Source organism: Chaetodon auriga, chromosome 8 (genome assembly GCF_051107435.1).
Source record: "Chaetodon auriga isolate fChaAug3 chromosome 8, fChaAug3.hap1, whole genome shotgun sequence".
In the NCBI taxonomy this organism is placed as follows: Eukaryota; Metazoa; Chordata; class Actinopteri; order Chaetodontiformes; family Chaetodontidae; genus Chaetodon; species Chaetodon auriga.
This window is the reverse complement of record NC_135081.1, coordinates 7,812,693-7,825,210: the sequence shown is the minus strand read 5'-3', so window position 1 is coordinate 7,825,210 and position 12,518 is coordinate 7,812,693. Positions and strand designations below refer to the sequence as shown.

At 40.9% G+C, this 12,518-nt stretch overlaps 3 protein-coding genes across 3 annotated transcripts; 1 reads left to right on the top strand and 2 right to left on the bottom strand.

Moving 5' to 3' along the window:
• Window positions 1-154: 154 nt before the first annotated feature.
• On the bottom strand, window positions 155-5,101 carry psma2a (proteasome 20S subunit alpha 2a). Its single transcript, XM_076737893.1, has 8 exons — window positions 4,800-5,101; window positions 4,175-4,251; window positions 3,436-3,568; window positions 2,653-2,775; window positions 2,456-2,537; window positions 2,196-2,269; window positions 1,262-1,319; window positions 155-1,175 (listed from the first exon to the last, which is right to left on the bottom strand). The coding sequence occupies exons 1-8, from the start codon at window positions 4,838-4,840 to the stop codon at window positions 1,059-1,061; spliced, it is 705 nt and encodes a 234-aa protein (XP_076594008.1). The 5' UTR covers window positions 4,841-5,101; the 3' UTR covers window positions 155-1,058.
• Window positions 5,102-5,683: 582 nt separating this feature from the next.
• Window positions 5,684-8,938, top strand: LOC143325219 (dynein regulatory complex protein 9-like). The gene is given in 10 exon segments (XM_076738166.1): window positions 5,684-5,738; window positions 6,043-6,172; window positions 6,358-6,392; window positions 6,469-6,591; window positions 6,806-6,890; window positions 6,989-7,150; window positions 7,423-7,497; window positions 8,354-8,485; window positions 8,590-8,679; window positions 8,782-8,938. Coding segments are annotated over 9 exon segments (957 nt in total). The 5' UTR covers window positions 5,684-5,738; window position 6,043; the 3' UTR covers window positions 8,908-8,938.
• A 232-nt stretch (window positions 8,939-9,170) lies between these two features.
• Window positions 9,171-12,514, bottom strand: LOC143324877 (uncharacterized). The gene is made up of 5 exons (XM_076737666.1): window positions 12,265-12,514; window positions 11,636-11,783; window positions 11,412-11,450; window positions 10,805-10,951; window positions 9,171-10,637 (listed from the first exon to the last, which is right to left on the bottom strand). The coding sequence occupies exons 1-5, from the start codon at window positions 12,346-12,348 to the stop codon at window positions 10,453-10,455; spliced, it is 603 nt and encodes a 200-aa protein (XP_076593781.1). The 5' UTR covers window positions 12,349-12,514; the 3' UTR covers window positions 9,171-10,452.
• Between the last annotated feature and the right edge of the window lie 4 nt (window positions 12,515-12,518).

Sequence of the window (12,518 nt, the reverse complement as noted above, 5' to 3'; positions counted from 1 at the left end):
GTGTTCCGGTTGCGCTCCGCTCCATACTGCGTACAAGCGCGCGCTCATTATGTACACAAACAATGTACTGACGGCATATTCATACGCTTAACATTTAATAATAAAACTGCCATTTCCAAACAATAACATAATAATTTAAAACACGAAGGCAACGTCCATTCATCTCATTTTATTTGAATAAGTGACAGATACCAGAAGAGAAAATACAAACTTTAGAACTGTTTCTTGCCTGAAAAAAAAAGAGCATACTGTGTAAAATTGCTGTACAGGCAACTAGATCCTGACTGTAAAATCTCAAAACTTTCTATTGTATCCTCCCTTCTTGCTCCCTTTTGCTGATCCACCATCCTCATGAGTTTGAGGGCTACTAATGAAGTGCAGTTAGGAGTTTGGAATAAATCACCCCCAGACACCGAAGCTCTTTCTGGTCTCTCACCTGGTTACCATTTTAATTCTTTGCTTTTCGTGCAACCAAACGCCATTTGTCACAATGGTTACAAGCTACAGAATTTTTGAATAAATGCATAAAACAACCGTGCTTGATTTGTAAACCGAGAGCATTGCCTTTGCAACAGTAATAAGAAATTAGAAAAATGAAGGATTCAATGGAAGATTTGAGATTTCACTCATCAGAGTCCACATTCCTTATCATTTGCACATTAGGCAACTGCCACATTTCACAGGACCAGGGTATGTTTAACAAGAAAGCCAATTAGTTATGTGATAACATGAGTTTAGCAGCTCACAGCCACTGACAGAGTTAAGTTGTGGCAGACGCATCAGCTGAACACACATGAGGGCTTTTACTTTAAGTAAATAAGTCCCAAAGAGGCTGTCTGATTCTGCCACCTCATGTTAATAATCTTGAACATAATGAGGTTATGGTGGGCATCCTTTCATGTTCTCAGGGCAGAAACAGTTTGGCCTGAACACAGTGTGACCAAACTCTATCTGAATAACTGGTTTACAAAAATGTGTCATGAGACTGATGTCTAATGTGCTGTTATGCTGTTGTCATGAAATGTGGTCTGAAAGCCCCGTCATCAGGGAGGGTGTGTTCACGCAATGGCTGCCAGGTAGTCTTTCACCTCCGCTGGGGTGAGTCTTTTGAAGCCGGCCTCATTACAGATCCCCACCTCGATGTTCTCCTCTGTCATCTGACCCTCAAAGCTCTCCTGAAACACAAAGGTAGGGGAGTGTAAATGACCATAGAATTAGTGACGACAGAGTTCATTTCTTAGGTGTTTTGTAACAAACATACCTTCAATGTCAAGATGGCTGTGTGGATGGCATCTTCCAATTCCAGATCATTGTTATACCTGGAGATCAAAGCAAAGCGGTCATCTAGAAATCTGTGTAGTGTGCATCAAGTAGAGGAACTGTAATTGTTGTTAAAGCCCAACCAATGGAACACGTGCATTCATGGTGAACAGTATGTGAGCGTCTTAAAAAGGTGCAACATGTAAGAACTTTAGTTTAAAGGTCCAGTGTGTAGGATTTAGGAGGATCAGCTGGCAACAATGGAACATAACATTCTGAATTATGTTTCCATTAGTGTAAAATCACTGGAAAATAAGCATGTTTGTGCTTTCAGTTCTTGAGAATGAGTTCATTATGTCTACAGAGGGAGGAGGTCTTCCACCAAGTCTGCCATCTTGCACTGTCATGTTAGTACAGTAGCCCAGATTGGACAAACCAACCACTGGCTCTAGAGAGGGCCTTTCACATGTTAAGCAGCCACCATAGGTGAGGTGGGGGAAATTCATTTGGTTGTAATCTGCAGCCTGACCGCTAGATGTCACTAAAGCACTGGACCCTGACAAAGTTCAAACATGACTTAAAATTATCAACAGAAATTGAAGAAATAACAATTTTGATGTTATGTCAAAGACGTCTCCCATTTTCCATAAAAGATGTAGGTGTTAGTATGACATAACAAACTGTTTCACGCCATTTAGGTCACCTGATGGAAGAGGAACCACGCAATCCATCCTGGCCCTCATGCAAAACTCAATAACTTTTCCATTATTGTAGTGAAGCAAATACCAATCTCCCCCGTGTGCCGAATACACATTTACCTGGACAGTAAACATTCACTGCACTCTTCCACCTATATACACATCAGACTAGGGCTTCAATTCCACCTGCACTGGCATTTAAAGAATTTTAAACTATAGAAATACCGCTCTTCTTACCTTTTTTCAAGGAATGTTTTTCCATTAACATAGTTCTTTCCCATGGCTGTGGCTTTCCAAGCAAAATATGCACCCTGCCAGTCAGAAACACAAGAATAAAAATCCAGCAAGAAGTTCCACTTCTGACAGAGTCTTTACATTCGAATCACTGCAGACTGAGAGCAACGTGAATAAATGTTGAGCACATTTCAGGCAGACAGGGTGTGCAACTAAATACAAAGCATTTTTCAACAAATATTAAAGTTAATAATACAACATACAGAGGGGTCTGACTGGAACAGGTAGGGGTGGTCTTCATCCCATCCAGCTATCAGCAATGAAACGCCAAAGGGACGTACTCCACTGGAGGAAAAGAACATGACAGATTAATTGTACAAATTTTGACTGCGTACATCTTACCATAGCATAATGTGTATATAAGCAGTGTGTGTATTGGTGCATCTTTGTGTATACTCACCCAGACTGTGTGTACTCTTGCATTACAGAGGCCACTCTCTGGACAAGCTGGCCTGTGGGGATTGGTTCCTGGTAAACCAGGAAGTACTGTTGTGCCAACTTCCGGGCTCGTCGCACTAAAACCCTACAAGAATGACACAACTCATTAATTTAGCTCTGCGTGTGAGGTTCGGCAGTTAAACACAGTTATTTTTTATTTTTCCCCAATCTTGTGCACACAAGATATGGCCATGGTCATTACTCACAACCTCATCATTATCATATGTGCATGTGTATGTATGTGCACATCATATTAACTTTAAGCTTAACTCACCAGCTCTAAAAGAAGACTAATCCCCTGAGAAAAAGCCCATTAGACATGCTTGAGACTGTCCTCAGTACAAACTAGCGTCTACCAAGATATTTGATATCTTGTATTGCAAATGTCTCCTTTCAGGAGGCGTTTCTAAATTCTTGGATGTTAGAGCTCCAGATATCAATAATTGTCTGGAATGCAGAATATCAATCTAAGAATTATTAAACTGTAAAATGTATCCATATGTTGAATGGTTAAAAAATGCAAATCTTCAATATATCAGTTTAAAACAGTCTGGATAAGACTCCGAATATTGTTGCTCAAGCTGCTAAGGAACAATCTACACGCACCCTATTTTCATATTCTTGCCTCTGTGGTGCATTTGGAAGCTGTTGGACATGACACAGACAAACACTTCTTGTCTTAAATTAGCAAAGAAACATAGTTCCTGCATTCTGTTTTCCTTCCAATCAGAGAAAGCCTCCTCACCTGTAGTCAGGGCCCATGCCGCTGTAGACCATGCCTATGTGTTTTGTGATAGGCTCCACTTTATGGACACTCTGCTCATCGTACAGAATTGACTTTTGTTTCTTCTCTGTAGCCAGGACAACTCCATTGGAAGCTTAAAAAAAAAAAACCACAAACAGAATATCACAATTAGTGCCTTCACAAATCCTCACTGCTGACCTTTTTTTTCTGACCAGCTTCAAATATGTAATGTCATGCATATCTTTTAAAGATGCTGGTGACCACTTAGGTTGATGCACCACTGATCTGGACAAACAGCACATCCTTCACAATTGCAAAAAAGTACTGCAGACTGAGAGTCACAACAATAACATGGTATGACTCGCATACATGTTATATCAAATGTACCATAACTTTTTTCTGTTTTGATTTTTGAGATTTAAAGACCCATAAGTCACACTGCCCCCTGCACGTTTTCCACATTAAAAGGTGGGAGAAATTACTCTGAAGGATTGCCAATACATCAAAAACTGTTTATATCCAATCCATGTGTTTCCATGTCAATTAATCTTTTACCAATGAATGCAGTTTAGACAATACAAGACTTGAGACACAGTCCTGTTGCATCCTTTGATGACTGATCTGATGATCACACATCAAATGAATGTGTTGTATAATCCCACTTAAAAAAGCTTTTTATTTTAAAGCACTTCACTTATTTTATTAGCAATAACGAACAATAATTTCCAGGACTCCTCACCTTTGATGCCAACTGAGGGTGCTCCGGCTGCTACAGCTGCCAGGGCATATTCAATCTGAACCAGTTTACCAGAGGGGCTACAGGGGGGGGGAAAAAAAAAAAAAAAAAAAGATGATGTTGCATTACCATGCTGTGAGGCGGAGGAAAAATAATTAAGCTATATGCAAACACAGTAACTACAATGGTTTGACAATGAGATTTAGCGTACAACTACGAACAGAGGCGAAACCGAAAGAAAACGCTAAAACGACTGACTCATCTGCGCTAATTTAGCTAAGCTAGTCTCCAGAAGATTAGCATATAAACTGACCTGCTTCGAACTATTCATTAATATGCTAACAAATAGAACAATGTGGCGACTTACAATCGTTATCAGAAGCAACGACCTTTCAAATCCGTTTCATTTAAAAACATGTTACCCGACATGCTAACAGTTAGCTAACGTTAGCCGATTCATTAATACCCGGCAATGACAGTGCATCAACTACAACGGCTACCCAGACCACCTTTTGCTATCAAAACTGATCTATATATATTTTAGCAATCTATTATTCAAAAACAACCTCTACAGACTACAAGTTTAGATGCTTGTTTCAAATTTCATAACAATTTTCGCAAAGTTTACCTAAATGTGGTGAGGGAGAAACTGTAACCTCGTTCCGCCATCTTGCTCTTCTTCTTCTACGCTGTGTGACTCGTAAATCCACCTAAGAGTGTTTACTGCCACCCAGTGTCACTGGCTACGACAATCCCAGAAGAATGATACTGTATATTCTACTGGTAACGTAAACGTGAAAATGAGAATGTAATTCCATAATAACGTTAATTTTACCACGCGTCTATGTTATGTGAGTAAAAATTAAATTGAAAAGGAAATAATGCAATTAGCATTTCCATTTACGCACACTCCTATGGATGGAAGCCTATAGGGGACTATCTTAAAATGATAAACGCGAAAATGAAATTGGAATTCTTTTAAATACGATACAACATTGACGAATATATAGTATATTATGTACAGAAGTCTTATACATGAAACATTTGAACACCTACTTGAAAGTATGCTTCCGTAAAGTATGCAGCTATCTCTACCACAGGTGACTGATCTCCAGTGAAGGACGCTGTCATTGCAGTAATATTGACAGCAATAAGGTTTTGTCTGGGGCCTCTTAAATGTTTTAATAGGTTTAATTAACCACAGAATAGATTCAAAGTCAAATCATTTTTCATGGGCAACCACACAGGAATATTGTTTAACACACACACACACACACACACACACACACACGCACGCACTCAACCTTTAAGACATTTTTCTTCTCATTTTGGGAGTACCAGGAAAAACTGAAGAAAGACTTGCCAGATTAAAATAACAACACTTTCCATCTTTTCCCCTTTGAAGAGAAATCAGTTTCTGTTGTGTCAGCCACAAAATACAGACATTGTTGTCACGCTATTAATAAAGTTGCGTGAAAAAAATCGGTGCCCTAACACGTTACCATAGTGACACGTACACTGTCACTGTCGGCAGACAGTAGCTAGCCGTACTTTCAAAAGACCTGAAGTAAGTGAAAGGTTTTTTTATATGTTATACTTATTGTCTTTTCCCATGGACCAGAAGTTAGCTAACATTAGCACCGTGCTGCAGGGAACTTCTCTTAGTTTGATGCTATCCTGCTTATCCATGAGTGCATGCTGGTGCAAAATATCGCCTCTTTTGGAACATGGGACAGCATCATGCTAACACCAACTTGAAAAAAAAAACTCGTTTATCCATCCATGTTTATCATCAACCGTGCACGTCTGTGTGAAACCAATTGTTATTGAAAAAAGAAAAAAAAAACGGCCATGTCCTACACTCTCCACAGGATGTCTCTATCCCGGATTCAGAGTCTGAGACTGGCAGCTGTACTGGAGGACTGTTCAGACCAGTTGGATTTACTGGGACATACTCTGACGGTAAAGATCAGCAGGGAGCAAGGGACTGCAGCAGCACAGGTGACTTTCACTGTGTTTATCATGGTCAACAGTCCTGAACATCTGTCTGCTTTTTGGTTTCAAGGGAGTTATATTTCCATTTCATGAGCTTACTGGACAAATGTATCGACCACAATAATGTGTGTTACTGTAACTGTGTGTGTGTGTGTGTGTGTGTGTGTGTGTGTGTGTGTGTGTGTGTTTAGGAGAAGGCCAGGCTTACCAAACTGAGAAGAGACTGGTGAGTAAACAGACAGAAGAACATTAAGTTGCATCAACACTTTTTTCTAATGAAGTCTGCTGCTGTCGCTCTGCAGTCAGTACATCTCACAGCAGGTTTTCAAGCTACATCTGGAGCTAGAGGAGAAGCAGAGTTTCAGTTGTCTGCAGCAGGTGGTGGAGGAAGAGGAGCAGAAGAAGAAGGCTGAGAACATGAGAAGGTTCATCACTGCATCATTTGGAAATAATACTAATAATATACATTAACTGTAATAAGAATATGTGACTACAAAGGGTAATTTTACAGATTCAGTGTGGTGTGATTTCTGAGCGTTGCATGGGTGAAGAAGGGGTGGAGGGTGGACGAAGGAACAAAAAGAGAAAGAAGGGAGCAAGTCTGTTTTGTATCAGTAATGTCAGTGTCTCTATACCCAGAGAGGCAAAGAAAGAGCTGGAGCAGAGAAAACAAACTCTTCAGAGATGACAAGAGGAGTGTCGACAGAAAACTGAGAAACTGCAGGTAAGAAGCAAGGAGCAGATCCAAAAACCAAAGCTGTCTGCAAGTCTGAAGTTGGGTGAATGCACTTCTTCTGAAATTTGAATGCTCTTCCCCTGCAGGACATGTACGGGCTTATCAAAGACCTGCAGCATCAGCTGAATGAGCAGTCGTCAAAGGTTGCCAACAAGAAGAAGATTGTGGAGAAAATCATCGAGCTGCAGCTTCAGCAGGCACAAAAGGAGAGCAGCCAGGCTGAGAAGCTGCTGGAGAAGCAGCTGGAGGTGGGTCCAACGCTGCATCTGTTCCAGTCCAGCCCACAGAAACAGATGTTTTCAAATCGGTTCTCCATCAGAGTGCAGACATGACCTCTGCCCTGCTCTCTGCTCCCTCCCTGTCCAAACATGGACATGTACCTGTCTCATCTGGTCTGAAATGTACTCATAACCAGTGTTGATATATTTTTCTCAGACTTACACAGTAACAAATGCACACTGAGACTCCAGGCTTAAATAGTTGTCCAAATCATGTCTTCTGTTATCTCCCTCTGTTTCAGCTGCTGCACAAACAGCTGAGGGAGGAGACGAGAGTTCATGAGGAGTCAGAGAAATTCCTGCAAAATCGATATGAGGTTGGTACAGCAACATTACTATCACTGTGTTCAGCTTTAGTACAAATCCAGTCCCTGTGTCCTGTAGATGACCCCTTAATGCCACAAGAGGGCACTGTATCTGAGACTTAAGTTGGCACACCAGAGTCTGTATTTATCAAACTGCTAAGACTGACTTTTGGTCTTAAGTGAATGCATAAAGTTAAAAAAAAAAAAAAAAAAATCTTTTAATATATATATATAAAGATATAGGATTGAACATATAAGATTAAGGTTTTCACAAAAATAAAATAAACCTTTTTAAAATGAAAATTACCTATGTTTTCTCAAATTTCAAATCTTTCACCATGTGCAATTTTATGAAGTCAACACTATTATATGAATAAAACTAATGTTAATGTTAATCAGTAATTACATTTAATCCAGCAAACTGAAAAAGTCAGTTCATGGCAATGGCCTCATGATAATCTCTCAATTAATGCACCAGTGCACATCCAGTACCTGCAGGGAGGATATGTGGCAAACTCATCAGTAGAGTGGGGTCTTATAACAATATTTCATCACACATCCAGGTTAGTAATGGTTCAACAGAACCTTTGCTCATAATCAGTAATTGGGTTCAGCTAAGCATGCTGCTCTGTTTTAAATCCCATCAAGATGCAGTTTAGCTGATCCTAGTTCAGCTAGCTAGATTCTTGGTCCCACAGAGCTAAAGCCACTTGTGGTTTCCTTGCTGGTATTGTTTACTGGTGTTGTTTAAAGAGCAACTGAACACCATATTTTAGCTTGACCACTTGAGGTTTTAAGCAGATGCAGCAGAGGCAATGGAGAGTGGCAGAACAGGGGATGTTAATTAGTGTTGCTGTTGTTGTTTCAGGAGATGCAGCAGCTGCTGCAGCAGTGGCAGCAGCGCACAGAGCAGATGCTGCAGGAGAAGAAGCAGCAGCTGAACAATGTGCGCTGCAAAAGAACAGTGAATTTGGACAGACTGATGGAAATGAGGAGGAAGGTGAGCAGCTACTATTGCTGAACATGGCTCAGTGAACAACTGCCGACACTGAACAGGATGCAAAGTCACTATTAGATGAGCATTATGATGCTGAATGTGTTCAGTTCAGGGAGATGGAGGAGGTGGTGATGGAGGACAGGGAGGAGCAGGAGAAACTGCGCCAACAGGAGGCAGAAGCCAGAGCTGCTACCAAGGTAACAACATCCAATCAGAACTCACATCAGATCAATCAGTCTGGTTAGTTTAGTATCCCGATGCCTAACTCTGACCCTGGTCTGTGGCTGTTGACCCCCCAGCTGCAGGCCTGGTGGAGAGGCTGCATGGTCCGCCGAGGTCTCGGTAGTTTTAAAAAAGCAGAGGAAGGTAAGAAAGGCCAGAAGAAGAAGAAGGAGGGAAAGAAGAAGAAGAAGAAGAAGAAATGAATTTTCTCCAACACCCCTTTGAGCCATTGAAATAATGTACAGAACTCAATAAGAGTAACTCAAGAGTCTCTGTGTCTTCTTTGTTCTTTATTCAAAATAATCAACATATTTTTGTCATTTCAACAAAATAAAAGACTTAACTTATACAATATTTAAGAAGATTAAGAAAAGACAGCTGTGTGAGATGGAGCATACAGCAATATTATATAATATATAAACACATCAGCAGACAAAATAGTAGAGGAAACTTACTAATGTCAGCATTAAGTAGTAAATAGTCCTCTTATTCCATATTTCATGCACAGCTTGCCCTGAAGGAAGAGGTCAAACTGTCATTTAATAAGATCAAACAACACCCAAACATAAAAATGCAAGAAATCTAAATGACTTCCGGCAATGAACACTACTAAGTAGTCTACTGTTAATGACCATAGGCCATACATTTAGTCTACACCTTTATCATGACATGATAAGGATTTCAGTCACATAGTATTTCAACACTTTGTTCATGCAATCACACAATATACAGTTCAGGAGCTGCTATAATGACTCCTACAGGAACTTATCTTTCCTAACAAAGTATTAGGCAGCATATCAGACCAGTGGACATCAATTACAGAACTATGAGATGGTCATAGAGATGAGTCATTACAAAGTCACATCCGTGAGGAAATGAATCCGTTGAAAATGCTCCCAACTCCATGTCCTCACATCTGACAGAGGAGCAGAAGCCCCAGCATTGCAAAACAGGAAACCCCTTAGCTGAAGAGAATTACTGTGAGGGTGAGGCTTGGGGAGCTGACGTTTGTTTGTGCGCACATGAACTCCAACAACACTTGCTAGAATTGTGATGAGCAATAGTTAGGTCTCTCATACTGTACTCCCAAATTTCATGGCTAAGACCAGTCTGGAGTCACACCAAAACTAAGACCGGTGCAAAAAATCTCATTAAGCGGTAACAGTGATGTAAGTCAAAACGGAAGAGCTGCAACAGTAAGTCGATTCACCCGTTAGCCAATCCACACGAAATGAATCAGCAGTAAGTGATTAATCGTTAATAAGTCATTATAAGTCATTCTTTCAGAAAAAAATGACAAAACCTCTCTGGTCCTTTGGTCTCCCAGCGTCCTAAATGTGAGCGTTTGGTGTTTTTTCAGTCCTCTATGATATTAAGCCAGATACCTTTGACTTTTGGACATTTGATCAGCAAAACAAGTTGTCTGAATACTATTAACTGTTAAGACATTTTACAGATTAATCCGTCACCTAGAAAACAACCGACAGAGTAATAAATAATTAAATAGTTGTTAGATGTAGCCCTAAAAAATAATGTTAAAGGAGAGGAGGAGACAGATGTCGGGTTTTTAGGCAGTGGTGGCCAAACCCGCAAAAGTTCTCAGTCAGAACAGAGACTGCGACAAATCCAAAAGGTGAAAAAAGTGGTCCAGAGACTGTTTGCCCAAATACTGAGCTGAAATCATCCTGCAAAGACGACAGAGTTGTTCCAGTGTGCAGAAGGAGTATCAGCTCTGTGCGGCCAAAGCATTACACTTGCAGTTCTTCAGTTTCAGTTGAGTGGGTCTGCTCAGCGTGCATGTAGTTGTTGTCTCCGATGATGACACAGTTGAGGTGGGAACTGTGGATGTTGACGCTCGGCGGCTCTGCTGACGGAGGAGGAGAGGCCTGTGCTTCCCTCTGCTGCCCTTGGCTGCAGCTGCACCTTGCCTGATCTGTGACACGTAAACAAAGACCAAGATGTTTTCACCTCTCATGAGTGCTGTGATACATCCACTACAACTACTGCAAAAAATATGCAATTAAGAGAACATCAGCCGCAGCTCAAAGCGGTTAAAATTCCAGAAAAACGTGCTTTCAAACAGGTTTGGCTGTTACCCACTGTGTATTTGGAGCTCAGATTCCTGCATCAGAGGCTGACTGTCTGCCACCACAGATGGGTACGTGTCGTTCCCAATGACGCAGTCGACCAAGGTGGAGTTGCTGATGTTCACAATCAAAATGGTCGACGGCGGACCAAGGAGTGCCACTGTTTATGAGTGGGCAAGGGAGAGAAAGGGGAAAAAGGGAAGAGAATATGAGAACGGGAAGTTGTTGTTCCAGAGTGATGAAATAGCAGAAACGCGTCACTGTTACTGAGTTCCTTATAGTTCCCCAACATATGGAAAAAGCTTGCTATAGAAAAAGGCCCAGCAGAGAAAGTGTATGAGATGTTGCTAAGGCAAATGTGCTAACAAAACGCATTAACACTGATTCAAGTTGTCCTTATGGTAAAACATAGAAAATGAGTTTCTTCCAAACTTCTGCATAAAATGATGGAAAAGGCACCTGAATGTGTCAAGATTTCAAAGGTTTATTTATCACAGACATGTGCTATATGTGTGGTCAAGTGCAAGATTTCACTTAATATGTAAGAAAAATAAGACCAACAGAGGATCAAACAAAGACTGGAGGAAAGAACAAAGAACGGGAATGTAACACAAACTTACCTTGTGAAGTTTTAACCTCTGGAGTTTGATTATTCTGAGCTATAAAGACAAAGAGAGAGGTGAAGTTATATTTCTACTCATGATAAATACAAGGAACCATCAGTGCAGATCAAGTAAAATAAAAAAGACAGACTCCTGACGATGACAAAACAGCAACACATACAACAATGAGGACAGTATTTAGGTTGCCATCATTCAGCAAATCCCACAGAAATGAATCTTACCTGGGCAGCATGTCCAGCATGCCTTTTCACACAGCATAGTGCCTACGGGGCAGCAGAACAGCTGACAGGCCTGTCTGCAGCTCTTCTGCGCCACCCTGTGCACCACCTGGATCATCCTCTGTATGCTGGGGGCTTTGAACGTCATCACCTGAAGGAGACAAGCGGATAGGAGTCCTCTTAGCTTCGATACCTCACACAACGTGAACGTCTCTCCCCGCAGAGAGAAGGTGTGAGTGGGCTTTTACCGCCATCAACAGCTTAATACCACCTTTTTCTAGGTCACGCGCACTTTCGCTGAGGTTGGGAACTTTTTCTTCTGTCATTAGAAAAAAAAAGTCAAGACCTGATTGCTTTTTCACTTTTTTTTTTAATCCCCCTACGAAAACTGAAGTCCAGCCTGCGTGTATGTATTTCTAATGCAGCTGGAAGACAGACAGGTGACGCTGAAAGTCTCTCTCTCTCTCTCTCTCTCTTAGAGGAGCCGGTTAGATGACATAAATATAAAATAATCATTACGATTATTAATGATTAAAAAAAGAATTAAATAACAACATCTTATATAGCGAGACTAACTCACTACTTTGCAGAGAGTAAACAGAATAATAAGGAAATATTTAAAGATGACCCACCTGATTGAACGCCGATAGTTCTTTCATTTTGTTATAGCTGCTGTTAAAAAAAGGACTCAGAGGTAGAGGGTCGGAGCTGTGCATCGTTAACGTACCAGTGGTGTTATTGTCTTAAAAGCGACGAACACACGCTGATATAACACAAGCCGACAGAATTCCCCGTCCGAGTGGCGCATGCGCACATGAACTTGGAGTTTCCATCTGGTTAGGTTGAACACACTTTGAAAACACTTTGAATGTTAGCTGTCTTGTTT